The sequence below is a fragment of the Myotis yumanensis genome, unplaced genomic scaffold, assembly GCF_028538775.1.
Source record: "Myotis yumanensis isolate MYYU_CA2020_CCGP unplaced genomic scaffold, mMyoYum1.0.hap1 SCAF_1, whole genome shotgun sequence".
NCBI classification, from domain to species: Eukaryota; Metazoa; Chordata; class Mammalia; order Chiroptera; family Vespertilionidae; genus Myotis; species Myotis yumanensis.
In genome coordinates, this window is record NW_027223752.1 from 45,124,706 (window position 1) to 45,139,551 (window position 14,846).

Below are 14,846 nucleotides of genomic sequence, written 5' to 3' on the forward strand. Positions count from 1 at the left end.
GATGTCTCTTGCCTCTTGGTTTTGTCCCTGATGGGAGAGGGAGTGCAGATAAAATCCAGTGACACTGTTTCTCCGTTTCTCATAGAAAGTGAAGTCAGGACTCTGAAGGAATACAAAATATATGTTTTTGTATTAAATGTGAGTTTTTCCTATGTGAACTTGTACCCCATTTTTATGGATAATGAAGAAGTAGCTAACAAGTGCTAAATATCCACACCACTTGGAAAAGGAATGAAAAGAAGGGATAAAGCAGATTATTAATATGTCTATGTTCACTATATTCCTAATTACTCATTTTAACCCCTAGAATGCCGGGGAGCGCGATGGCGCTCCTCCTGTCTTTGACCAAAAGTGCCAGGAGCGCTATCAAAGCTTCGAAATGGCGTCCAGTTCTAAGTCTGCTTTTATTAGTGATGATGATATTGCTAAATATGTCAGTGTAGTAAAGGTTCCCTTAAGTTTTTGAATATGTAACTTCATTTACTTGCGATTCATAATTTTTTTCCTAAACTGCTGTAAAATCAGCAAAAATGCCTTGGCAATTTTAGCATAGTTCCTAGGAAATTGGTTGGCACTCAAAGGGTTAAAAATGCCTATTGTTCACCGATGTTGTGCCAGGCACTGGGTTAGACAGTGAGTACACGGAGTACAGTACTGAATCCACAATGGCCTACCAACCAATAGATCAGATTATCAAACAAATTAACATTCTCAACATTTTTGTGCTTTTCTCCTTTCTAGAATCTGGGAAGGAGAGAAATTGGTGTTTGCTCAGTGCATAACACTTTTGGTCAAATAACTCAAATGTTCAAATGTTTCAAAGATGACTCATTTCAGATAAAAATGTTTTGTTTATAACCGCTGCTTAAGAAGATGTCTAAGTGTTGCTTGTATCAAAAAGGCACCTCAAGGAGCCCTTGTCTGTATATTTTACCATGTTGAAGATAGGTGGTTTTATTTAACATAAAAGCCTATACACTATATGTATATACTTTTGATATAATATCTAAATATAATATATTTAACTTATAAGAAAATTTTAATGTTACATTTAATATTTATTTTCCTTAAATTTAATATATAAAATAAAATTATAAATAAAATTTCATAGAAGCATATATTAAAATATATTTTTATTATATGTTTATGCACAGGCAAAGGTATGAAAATACATACCAAAATGGTAACTCCTGGTGCTTTTCCTGTATGGTAGAATTATTGAGGATTATTATCTTTTTTCTTTATATTTTCTAACTTTTCTACCAAAAATTAAAAAGTTAAAACAAAACAAAACACTGCATGTGCTCAGGACCACTGATTAAAATAAAATTTAGAAAGTATCATAAAGAAACTGCACTATAAAACTTAGGTCTGTGACTGTCAAGAATTGCTTATGAGTCTGTTTTGCTCCCTACCTGGGTCTTGTCCTCGCCTCCTACTGTGTCTCTCTGCCTCAGCTCTAGCCTAACCACTCCCCAGCTCAGACCTTTCTGTGGTTTCTGACTCAACATTAAATACACTCGCAGCACTTTGACCTGAAATACAAACAGTCCATCATTTGGCCACGACCTGCTGCTCTCGACTTCTCTGTCACACATTTTATTTACTAACTCATTCAATAAGAAGTATTTATTCAGTATAAATCGCTGTGCTAGGCAAATAGGGGATACAAAGTTAGAAGAGGAGGCATGGTCTCTGCAACCTCTATTGGAGAGTGCAAAGTATGCTTGTCACACACACACACACACACTTCACTAAAAGGTACAATAAACAATGGGTCGAGGGGGAGGCCACACACAAAGTCAAGAAAAATCAGAGGAAACAAAAATTCTGCCAGAAAATTCAGAAAGATATAATACACTTTGAATTGGCACTCATTGGATGAAAAGTTTCAACAGGTGTGCAAAATTTTAAACACAGATAGCATCCAGGAGGCCAGAATGTATAGATGTATACATGTTTGTCTCAATAAAGCAACCTGAGAACTCCATGTTTATATTTTTCAGTTCATATTTCTTCTAGCAGTAGGAAGATAAAACAGGAGAAGAAATACAGGCCTTTGTGCTGAGCCAGCTCAGCCAAGGGTTCGAAAGCCTGAGTGAGGGTGGCAAATGGATGAAGAAATGACAAAGAGAATAAGCTGGGTCTAGATGGATCTTCCTGTGCCTGGCTGAGGCCACAGAGAGAGATCCAGAGGCAAGCTGAGCCTTTATTTTATAGCCAGAGGTAAACAAGGTAGTGGTCACCATAGTTACAATGTTCTTGTGAGTTTCACTTGTTTTGGCAGCACTTACTGCATCTCCCTCAGCCAATTAGCTACCCAGATAAGATCTAGGAAGCATCATAAGGTCAAGCTTAATTATGCTAAGAGGGCTGTGCCTTCTAAGCTGGGACTTGTTTGTGGCTTTGCCAACAGGTCAGTCTGAGGCTTAACCCTATAGCCGCACCCTACAGGCCTTCCCAGATTTCTCTGGTGGCTATACACTAGTGGAAAGAGATCCAACAGTATCCACTAAATTAGGCATATCTTTTAAGGTAATTTCATTTTTAGGAATCTATCCTACTGAAGTAGAAGCATCATTACTATAAAGTAAAGTTTACTAAAGTATAAGAATAAATATGAGAATGTTAATTTCAGCATTGTTGGTAATAGCAAAACACTAGAATACTTATCTGTAGAGGAATGCATGAATAAATTATGAAACTTCCTTTCTACAAATCTTAAACACCTATTTTTAAAAATGAGTTGTACTTGGAAAAATGCATCAGAATATGATAGACTGATGGGTGGATATATAGATTAATATATGATAACATAAGTACAGCAAAATGTTAATGTAGAATCTAGATGATGAGTAGGTATTCACCATTCAGTTCTTCCAACTTCTGTATGCTAACATTTATAATAAGTTGTTGGCAATAAAAAGGATGAGTCAAATTTATATATACATACTGGCCTAGAAATATGTTTTTTTAAAGATGTAGAATAATGTCTATGCTATGATTCCATTATTGTGGATAAGAAAGCCAGCTCCTGAATCTTGGGACCCAGCCCCATCATTTGCTAGCCCTTTGACCTTTCACAAGTACTTCCCACTCTGTGCCTCAGTTTCATTGGCAACAAACATACCTCACTGTTGTTATGAAGAATAAATAAGTTAATATATTTACATTTCTTTAAGCAATGCCAGGCATATAATGTGTTCAATAAATGTTGTGATTAACTATGATTGTTTGAGAGGGGGAAAGGTTATGTGGATGGGAAAGAGCGAACAAACCTGTGTCTCTCTCTCTGTTAATATATACATTTAGCTCGGCCAGTGTGGCTAAGTGGTTGAGCATCAACCTATGAACCAGGAGGTCAGGGTCTGATTCCTGGTTCAGGGTACATGCCTGGGTTGTGGGCTCGATCCCCAGTGGGGAGTGTGCAGGAGGCAGCCAATCAGTGATACTCTCTCATCATTGATGTTTCGATCTCTCCTGCTCCCTTCCTCTCTGAAATATATATATATATATATATATATATATATATATATATATATATATATATATATATATATAGAAATGTTTGTTTGTTTGAATTTTAGTATAACCCCATCAGGAAACAATCAGACAACTCCAGATAGAGGGACATTCTCCAAGACAACTGGCCTGGAAAAAATGATGGAAAGACTTCTAGATTAAAAGAGACAAAAAGGCACGTAACAACCATATGCAACGTGTTATCCTTGATTGCATCCAGGTTTGAAAAAATAGCTATAAAGGACATTTGGGGACATTTTGAAAATAGACTGGGAATGAGCTGATATTGGGCAATATTAGTTAGCACATAATTAACAGGAGGGTGCCCAGGCAGTGCTCATCAAGCTCTCTCTAGATGAGAGACAGCACCTTTCTCTTCTTGGTAGCACTCACGTCCATCTCTGAGTGTCCTAGACCGGAGAATCTGATAGGAAGCTGTCTTCCCACATGGAGTACCTACAGATGGAAGTGTGCTAGTGTGGTGTGCAGGGTTTTGGTGTCCTGGGAAGTTAGAGTTCTCACTGTCAATTAATACTGTCATGCTGGATGTATGTAAACATCTCACAAGTTTGCTGAATATGTGTCAACCCCTGAAAGATGGACCAATTCTTTTATTTATTTATATTTATTTATTTATTTATTTAGGTGCAGAAAGGAGAGTCCTAGTGAATTTGCTAAGGATAGTATGTCCCTTTGTATGTTTTGGCAGAAATACCCAGACATCCTCTTCAGACAAAGAGAATTATCTGTCACTGAAATAAGGTTGTTGTAGCGGAATAGTGGACTGTCAGCCAGACACTGGAAATAGGCCTTGCCTGACCTCGCCTGCAGTGCCTCCCTGCCTCATTAAGCAAGCTGCTGCCCCCTGGCCTGCGTTCGGTTTCTCAAATGTGCCAAATTCATTCCCTTCTCAAAGCCTTTACACTTACTATTCCGGGAAAATTACGTCTTTCCAGCTCCTCATCCAGCACTCCAAAAGGCTGACTCCTCCCTCAGGTCTTAGCTCAAATGTCACCTTCTTAGAAATGCTTGTTTTGACCGCACCATCTAAAGTAGTGGCCCTTTCCACGTGGTAGCACTTACCACAAACAGAAATTGTATTGCTTATTCATCCGTTTATCTCTTCGTTATCTCTCTCCCTTCCCCAGATTTTAAGCTCCACAAGTGCAGGGATTGGGCCTGTGTCATTCACGCTTAAGACCCTCAGTATCTTGCTAGGGCTTTCCACACAGGCAGGCGCAGTAAATATCTGTGAGTTGAATGAAAGAATCTCGAGATCGGAAGGTATCTCAGAAGAGCCCAGATCCAACACCCCATCCTGTACTTAAACACCCTCATACAATGTTTAGACCCAATCCAGGGCCTGTGTGTTTTTCACCTAAAGTGCAGCAAATGGGAGACATTTGTAATACTATCGGCAATAAAAAATATATCTATTTTAAAAAATAAAGTGCAGCAAAACAAGACTAGAGTGAACAATGCTGTTTTATTGTTCTGAATTTATTCAACCTAAAGGACTTCGCTCGGAGACAATGCTCTTCCTGTTTGGGGATAGGAAGGTATCCATATTAAATTACGGTCATATAAGTGCTATTTGGCTATTAATGTCCTTTTTTGGAAAAATTAAAATTAAAACTTGGCAACTTTAGTTGGTTTCCTGTTTTTTTCCAGCCCATGAAATTCAGAAGTCTGGAAGTCACAGGTCACATCCATCCCTCTAAGAGGCTGTGTAGATGGTGCTGGAGTGGCCATTGCATCCCTGGTTGGCACTGGGGATTAAAACGTGCTTTCTTCAAAAAGCCTCTGGTCTGTCTCTCTGTAGCTTCCGCCCATGGCAGCCACGGAAGTATATTGAGCAGCTCTCCTCCAAGAGTCTGCTACAGTGTGGTGTTGCCAGCTCCAGCTACCGCCTCTGTGCTCCAAATTGTGTTGTGGTCCTAGGCTCCTCCTACCCAATCCTTCCCTCTCTCCTTTCACAGGTCCTAGTCTGAAGGCTCTCCCGCCTGGGTCTGCTCCCTCCCCATTTAACCTTCACAGGTATTTCCCCCAATAAATGGCTTGCACATCTACTCTTGTGTTGGTATCCATTCTTGGAATATTTTCTTGAGCAGACATACTACCCACTGGCTTAAAATGACCCTGGGAATTGGACAAGGCATTCCAAGTGTGATCGAAGCAGCTATGCAACCACAGATAGGTTATGTCATCTATTTCACCATCTATAAAATGGAGCTACTCCTACGCATCTCAGGGTTGTGTGAGACTTGAGGGAATAACTTGTGACACGCCTTACAGTGCCTGACACTCAATAAATGGTAATAATCTATCTCCCACCCATCGCCACTGTGAGAAAGCTGAAATGTCTGTTCAAACGCTGTTCTGCCCCGTCCGCGGTGGCTTAGTGGTTGAGTGTTGACCTATGAACCAGGAGGTCATGGCTCGATTCCCAGCCAGGGCACATGCCCAGGTTGCAGGCTCCCCAGTGTGGGGAACTGCAGGAGGCAGCCCATCAAGGATTCTCTCTCATCATTGATGTTTCTATCTCTCTCTCCCTCTCCCTTCCTCTCTGAAATCAATACAAATATTTTTTTTTTAAAAAAGAAAACAAAAACTGTTCTGATTCATAAAAACGAAAATATTTAATAGGTTCAAAGAAAAATTAAACAAAAGCAGATTTTTTGAAAGTTGCGTAATTTAAAGGGCCTGAAGGCCTCCTAGGGTTATCAATGTGTAACATCGGACAATCTAATGTAAAATGAGTTTCAGTGTAAATTTTGAGTTCCAAAGAGCAGATGATTAGGCAGTTAGCTGGGAGAAATGGTTGAGGTGAGCTACCAACATGGCTGGCAGGCGGGGAAACCTTCCTGGCTGAAGGAGACCCCAGATGGTTGTGTCCTGTTCTCAGGAAAGGTGCCGAACCATGGGTGTGCATCCAGGCGAGCGCAGGCTATTCAGGTCAGGTTGTGGAGAAGGACCTGACTATTAAAAGATGAGCCTTAGTGGCTGAACAGAGGTGCCCAGGATGGAGGGAATGTGAAGACTGATTTAAAGTGGGCCAAGTTGGCATGCACATCAGCTAGAACTCTATATTTGCCACTAGGATCTAGTGTGCTTCCTGAAGAGTAGGCACAGCTACGGCAAAGTAGCCTCTGGATTAAAAATATTATTTAAAAATAATTGCAATGCTGGCTCTCGTACGCTTGTTAGACACTTGACACATAGTAGGAACTTGATAAGTAATAATTTTCCTTCTTTTTATGCACAGGTTAGAGTGTGTCACCTTGGCTAATTTACATCTACGGCACATCTCACATAGAAACATGCTTTATTCACTCTTCAAAGACATGCTTTCTCTTGTAATAAGGTCTAGGACAGGATTGCCAGGGCTTGAGTCAGGATTCGAGGGGATGAAGAGAGAGATGTGGAGGAAGGAACTGAAGAACTGATGACAGATGGAATGTGGGAAGGCTAAATCAGGAGTCAGGTCTGTTAAGATAGCAACCGTGAAAGGCAGGCTGGGTAAGGCCCCGGAGCCGTGGCTTACAGAGACTAAACTTGAGTTCAGATCTCATTAGAAGCAGCTCAGAAATATCTGTGTTGGCAGAGGCACACATTCAGATAGCAAGCTGGCGTCTGTTCGCCAGGGCAGCGTGGTAACTGCCTGGCCAATTCCCTCTACCCCTAGCACATTTTTACACGGATGGAATCACGGCCAAGGCTGAGCCAGAAGCTGGTGCAGGGTGAAGCGGCCAGGCGAGTGTCAGGTGGAACTGGAGGACTCTTGAGGACTCTGCTCTCACTTTGCACTAAAGTTCTTACCACACTCAGGATAGTTTTCAAATTTTCTTCAGTTCCTCAGTTTAGAGAATTCTTCCAGAAAAAAAAAAAAAAAGACTTCTAAACCCCAGTTTTAGGTACATAGAATACCACTATCCAAATGCCATGAGCAGTTAGGATTATTTGTCCGGAGTCAAACTGGAATGCCAATTGGACAAGGCTGCTGAATCACTGAAGAAAATGTTTTTGTTTTTTTTTTTAATTGGGGTAAAATATACATAATTAACATTAAATTTACCCTTTAACCATTTTTAAGTCTGAGACTCAGTAGTATTAAATACATTCACATTGTTTGTGCAACCATGAACACTAACCATATCCAGAACTTTTTCATCATCCCAACCTGAAATTCTGTGTCCATTAACAATAACTCCCCATTTCCCCATCCCCTCAGTCCCTACTACCCCTTATTCTACTCTCGGTCTCCAGAAATTTGCCTGAATTCTCGGTACCTTACATACATGAATCATATAATACTGTCCATTTCTGTCTGGCTTCTTTCAATTAGCATAATGTTTTCAAGGTTCATCCATGTTGTGGCATGTGCTGAAATTTCCTTCCTTTTGAAGGATGAATATTCCATGAAGAAAACTTTTGGGACAGCTTTCTCCAGAATGGAGTTAGGTAAGAAGGGTTAACTCTAGTTTTTAGAACACCTAGTCGGGTACACTGTATTTTTATCTGATTTCTAAACAGTATAATCCAAACCAATTAACTGGTACAGTTATTTAAATATACTTTAAACACAAGCTAATGATTCACAATTTCAAACACAGTGCAGATGAGTTCACACTTCTTAAAAAGAAACAAATATGTTAAGCATTAATTATAGTTTTTTACAGTAAAACATCTTACAAGGTGTCATAGATAAGATTTCAAATAAATCCAAAGAAGGTTAAATGTAAGCATTGCAAAACTACTCCTAGTTACAGGACTTATGTGGGTCAGGATTACAAGAGTGGTACCCCTTAGGCCTTTGGAGAGATAACTTGACCCAGATTGGCATGAGAGAAACAAAGTAAAACTTACTTGTTCTAGAAGTCATCAAACCTTCTGATCTTGGTTATTGATTCAAGAATTACCAAATCTCTTTTTCAACTGAAAGTGCAATTGAAATGTGTCCACAGGTTCACAAGTCTAAGATCATATTTCAGCAAACTAAACAAAGATCAGAACCGCCTTCCCCAATATTGTTTAATGCCACCTCCGTATGTGCCCACAACTGCTGGCACTGACATTTTTATCCTAAGCAGACACTACTGTTGCACAGGATACATTAGGTCAGATATTGATTAATCCCACATTTTGCTCATCCTTGGAATGTTCCTAGTCAAAAAAATCACGAGAAGCTGCAAAATTTCTCAGAGCCTTTATTATGCTAATGTTCACTATGCCTTTTCTGGTGAATACAGTATACGGGCAGGCTCCAGACAGGTCTTGGAGTATATACTGCTGCCTGGGACGTGTGTTGGGAAATGCTGGGTCTGATAATAGGCTGGAGAGAAGCAATACAAATGATGAAAGAATTTTAAAATTGTACCTATAGTTCGATGTTGAAAAACTATGTGTTTTTCTGTAGGAAGGTGACTAGTGAAGAACACAAGCTTCAGGCAAAACAAAGCAAAGCAAAATTGGATTCAAATCCCAACTCTACCGCCTCGTAGCTGTACAATATGGGCTATTTAACCAAAATTGGTCTCAGTTTTCTGTCTACCTTAGTAAAGTGAGCCAGGATTACAGGAGATAACATTCAATTGGATCAATTTAGGATAGTCAGGAGACTGAAAAGACGATGATTATTTTATCCGAGATATTAATAGAGTTGTTTACTGAAAAGTGGAAAGAGGAACATGAGGGTATCTCAGAGGCAGCCATGCAGGAAGCAACTACCATCCACAGGGCTGGAGAGACCACATGAAGAAGTTCCAATCATAAAAATTTAGAAGTCTGGAGGAGGGGCTCTACAGAGCTAGAATACTCGGACCTCTGAGGATGGGGTGCTGCTGGCGTCCTGAGGCGGGTGGGGGTGAGGAAGCAGGTTCCACTCTGGATTCAATCTTTGCTCCTGGAATCAACCGCCACTGCCAAGGTAAAGAAGCCAGGCTGGGGTGATGTTCACGGGAACAGAAAAGCCACAGGAGACAGGAAGGAGAAGATCTCTTCTTCCCCCTATCTTCCTCCCTCCTTCTATTGCTCTGGTTTGCAAAGCCTCAGAGGGAGTGGGCTGTAAAGCTTAAGTGTGGTTTGCAGAGTCTACCCCAGCATTGCAAAGCAGAGTATAGAAGGGTGGGTTCGGAGCTGGGAGACTACGGCGATCGCTGGCACAAATACAAAGAGCTTAGAGTGCAAAAAGTGTAGGGCAGCTAGTCCTCCCCCTAGCCTGACTGACTCAGTCCTGTGCTTGGTATATGTTTGCAGAATTTCTGTAGGACATGGCTATGAAAAAGACAGAAGAGATTAAATGCCTGGAGGTTCAACTAAAAATAAAACAAACAAGGCAGGCTTAACATCACATCTCTAACTTGAAATGTCTAAAACTGAACTCTTGCAACCAGTGTTCACAGCAGCCTTATTCATAATAACCAAAAAGCAGACGAACCCAAATGTCCATCAATGGTAAACACATGTGGTATTGGTATATCTTATACAACGGAATATTTTGGGGCAATAAAAAGAAAAAAAACAGATTCATGCTATATCATGGATGAACCTTAAAAATATTGTGCTAAGTCATGTTTGTGGTCAGATGCAAAAGGCCACATTGTGTGATCCCATTTGTGATTCTACATGTGATTTCATTCCATGAAATGTCCAGAACAGGCAAAGCTATAGAGACAGAAAGTAGACTGGTGGTCGCCTGGGGTTGGGGAACATGGGGGGGATGGGGGTAACTGCTAATGTGCACAATTTTTTTTTAAGAGTAATTAAAACATTCTGAAGTTGACTATAGTGGTGGTTGAAAGACCCTGAGTACATTAAAACTATTGAGTGGTACATTTTGAATGGGAAATTGTATGGTATGTAAACTGCATCTCCATTAAGCTGGTAAAAAGAAAAAGACAAAACAAAAAAAAGGCCATGCAGCTGTTGCCTTGTTCCCTAGAACACTTGCTCTTGGAATCCTGAGCCTCCACTTACTAGTAAGAAACTGACTAACCTGAGACCATCAGGCTGTGACAAAGACCAAGCCACATGGAGAGGCCACATGTTGTCCTAGCTCAACCCAGCTTTTGAGTCTCCACAGCCCACACACCAAATACATGAGTGAAGAAGCCTTTAGCCCTCTGAGTCAATCTGTCATTTGAATCCCAGGTAGGCCCGACCCTGCTACATCCTATCCCAATATCTGAACACAGATTCTGTGAGCACAATAAAAGTGGTTGTTTTATACCACTCCGTTTTGAGATGGTTTATAAAGACCACTCTTCTGGTTTTCTTCCTATCTCAGTCTTCTCAATCTACTGGTTTCTCCCAGTCTCCCTGAATGTTGGTCTTCCCCAGTCTGTGCTCACTCCCTTGGCAATCTCATGCAGACTTATGGCTTTAAATACCACAATGACGACTCCCAAATGTATAACTTCAGCCAGACCTCTCCCCTGAACTTCAGATTACCATATTCACCTGTTTATTTGGCATTCCTGCTTGTATTTTTAGAAACTAACAACTAATCGATATAAACCAACTATTTTGTCTAATAATACATTCAAATGCAATGTTTTTGTTGACATTCTTGCATAAAGTCACTATTCATTGTTATTGGAAAATTCTGGCATAAGCCTCTAAGAGTCAGTTTGCTTGTTTTTACTTGACTACCTACCAAATCCCTCAGATTTCCGAGGGCAGGAAAAATAATTCTTTCAACTGCAGGAAGAGAAGCTAAGGGCAAGTCATCTTTAAGTTATGAAAAATGATGGGTGAATAAACAAAATGTGCTATATTTACACAATAGAATAATATTCAGCCTTAAAAAGAAATTCTGATACATGCTACAGCATAAACCTTGAAAATATTATACTCAGCGAAATAAGCCAGAGAGAAAAGGACTTCCATGTAAATGAGGTACCTAGAAGAGTCAAGTTCATAAATACAGAAGAATACTGGTGGTTACCAGGGGAAAGGGAGGGGTAGTGAGGAGTTATTACTTGATGGGTATAGAGTTTCAGTTTGGGTTGATGAAAAAACTCTGAAGATGGATAATGGTGATGGTTGTACACCAATATGAATGTACTTCATATCATTGAATTGTACACTTCAGAATGGTTAAAATGGTAAATTTTATGCTATACTTTACCACAATAAAAAGTTTTGAAAAATGGAGTAAGAGTACAGGTGGACAGTTTAGGTACAAACAGATCTGTAAAGGGAAGCAGGATGGCTGGGATGGAGGAAGTGATCTCTGAATATTCCCCAATTTACACCAGAAAGTGAGTTTCTCAGATGAATGGTTATACTGGTCGCTAACCACAGAGGGGCTGTGGCTTCTGACCGCCCTGCTTCCGGTGGCAGGGTGAGAACAGGCCTTAGGAATATCTGAGGTGGGATGTGCTCCTAATAAGCTACCAATGCTCCTTTTAGGCACAAATACTTTAAGGCCAGGATTTTTCCTGATTCTTTGTAGCCCAGACTCCTCAAAGGTATCTGGCCCCAAGAAGGTATTTATTACATAGCTGTTGAATGCAGATAAAAGTTTGATTTGGTTTATAGAATGGAGATTAGGTAATGTCTTTTTGAGAGTGCTGTATTTGATTAGAATGAAATGATATTATATAAAAACGCTAACACAACGATAAGGCATTATTCTTAATATAAGCAAGACGAAAAAGACTTAAAATTCTCCCTGAATGTCACAGTTTATTTGCTATGATCTGATTTCTTGGTGAGTTGAATGCAATTTCTGCTGAAGACACAGGAAACTCTGATTTACCTTTTTCTTCTTAGTCATCTTAGAAAGAGTGGGGGATGGGCCTTTTTGCCCATCAGGTTCTCAACTCTTCCAAGAATATAACAAAGAATAAACAAAGTAATTTACCATTCTCTACCTCCCCCTGCTCCTAAGGGGCAACTGGGGCCGGCAGCCACCTCTTGCACCTGCTGCCGGCAACGGCCCTTCTCACACCCACTGCCAGCGCCGGCCCCACTCATACCCGCAGCCGGAGCTGCCACTCACACCCGCTGCCAGCACCCGGTGCCATCCCGGTCCCTATTGCGGGTGCGAGCAGTGGCTGCCGGCCCCGATTGCCCCGGAGGGCTTCTGCACCTCTCCCTGCTTCGAGGGCGATTGGGGCAGCAGCCACGGCTCGCACCCGCTGCTGGCGCTGGCCCCAATCGTTCCGCCATCAGCAGTGTGAGTGGGGCCAGCGCCATCAGCGCGTGTGATCGGCGGTGGCGGGAGCAGGGCTGCCGGCAGACAGGGGACTGGGAGCTGTGGCGGGAGGGGCCGGGTGGGGGCACGGAAGATAGGCCGAGACCTGACCCTGTGCCCACAGCAGCCTCTCGGCCCACAGTTCCTTTCAAAGTGCACAAATTCATGCACTGGGCCCCTAGTTTGTAATAAAAACACACTAGAAGAAAATAGTCATGTGTTTCTGTTAGTGGTTTTTCTGGCTCTAAATCCCTCCAGTTTTGGATGGATTTGCTGTTCAGGAGGAAACCTAAGGTAAGGCACTGAGAGTCTCACAGATCTTCCCCGGTAGGCCACAGCCTGCTAATCTAATCCTATTTGGCAGTAAATTTAATTATCCGAGAAATGTTATTGTTCTTGTTTTATATATCTGCTTCCTATAAATGAGCATCATTTCAATCTAGGACACACTGAGAACAGTCAAGAATTGTATCTTGCATTTATAATTTAAGAAGCTATATTTAAAAATTACGGCTTGTGTTTATGTGGCTATAAGAAAAATTAGAAACCAAGCAGATGGATATTTATAAAAACTGCTATTTCAGGAAAGGACTTAAAGTTAGAAGCCCTTTCCAACTCCTCTGTAAACTGGGGAACATACAATTACTTTAAGAATTCAATTTTTCCCCAATTGCACCCTAAATTATGGCAAAGGAAAAACATTCAGAAAAAGACTTTTACTTACTCAAATTTTAGATGGATTGCTTTTTTGGAAATTTTCTAATTAACATTACATGATATCCCATAGATGATAAAAGGCCAGACATTTGCTTTCTTCTCAAGAGCTGAATGCATTTTTATGTATAACACAGATGGTATTCCAGCATTTACCATACGGAACAGGACGGAATAATTGAGTTTCATCATCCAGGTACCGTGCAAATATGAAGTTAAAATAGAATTGTCATTGACAGTCAACACCATACATTCCATGTTATGATTAATTCCAAGAACACAAATTTCTGCATCTTGAGTGGTAATTGTACTTTTCAGTTGTAACAACATCCTCAGAGAGTTTTCAGTTTGTCTTTATCTTGCTCCTTCTGACTGTGAAGTGCAAACGACTCCAGAACGAACTGCCTGCACATGGGGCACCGCTGAAAATACCTCACACAGCCATCGCACAAGCACGTGTGCCTGCAGGGCAGGAGCACCCAGTTCACGGTCCCGTTCTGGCAAACAACGCAGTCCTTGCTACTCTCCTCCGGAGGCTCTACTTCACTTTCAGAAAGTCCAGCCTTTTCCAACAAGCTGCGGTCTGTGCTTTCACCTTCTGGAGAGGAATTGCTGGAAGGAGTGGCATTATTATTTGCAGACATGAAAAGTTGCTGAAAAAATCAAAGAAACAAGTTTAAAGATAATTACAAATGTCAATTACTCTTCAGAGGGTCATAAGAGATGCTCAAAATTTATGAGCTAGCAAATAATAGCTAACTTCTATGGGAACTAACTGTAAAAATATATCCCTTGATAAATGGTCATTCTTTGAAACTGCAAATGAGAAACAAAGATAAGACTACAAGGGTACAACTTACCTTAAGATCATGAAATTGACCTTGAGTCGGGAGTAAATATTGACATAATATTCTACAGGACAGTTTATAAGTTTTATCAGGAATATGAATTACTGACACCATGGAAATCTAAAATAAAAATTGAACACCAGTCAGTACTTAACCTCTTTATATTATTTCACAGATATGTGAAAATATGTCTCAAACAAAAATAAGCTGATTAGAAAACTTACAATAATTTACTCAAATCAGTCACTATAGAGAAACCAGTTATTGACACATTTTTTCCAGAGTTTTTAAAATTATACTAGTTTACAAATTTAATGTGATCCCAACAAAATAGCTGAGTTGACTCTAAAATTCTCAATATGGGAAAATAACACATAAGAACAGCTGGGAAAATACTGAAAAGAAAGCTATGGAGGTGAGGCTATCAAGCACAGTCAGATATTAAAACATACTTCCATGCCTCTAGAGTTAAAACAGTGTGGTACTAGCACATGGATAGACAGGTGTCTGAAACAGAATAAACCGTCCAGAAATCATATATACAAATATGATAAAAATGGCAT

General features: G+C 40.4%; 1 protein-coding gene across 4 annotated transcripts in view; it reads right to left on the bottom strand.

Moving 5' to 3' along the window:
* Window positions 1–8: 8 nt before the first annotated feature.
* The window catches only part of CGRRF1 (cell growth regulator with ring finger domain 1), a 37,923-nt gene continuing 23,085 nt past the window's right edge, over window positions 9–14,846 (bottom strand). The window contains exons 5-7 of one of the 4 annotated variants that reach the window (XR_011471956.1): window positions 14,296–14,403; window positions 13,446–14,088; window positions 9–102 (exon numbers count right to left, since the gene is read on the bottom strand). Coding sequence is in view for 2 of the 4 variants with exons in the window: in XM_070419431.1 (XP_070275532.1) it covers window positions 13,768–14,088; window positions 14,296–14,403 (429 nt within the window). In the remaining 2 variants the exon portion in view is untranslated. Of the gene's footprint in view, window positions 103–6,039; window positions 7,393–13,422; window positions 14,089–14,295; window positions 14,404–14,846 lie in introns of those variants that run through there. The other 3 variants (XR_011471954.1, XM_070419431.1, XM_070419445.1) reach the window with 3 other exon arrangements.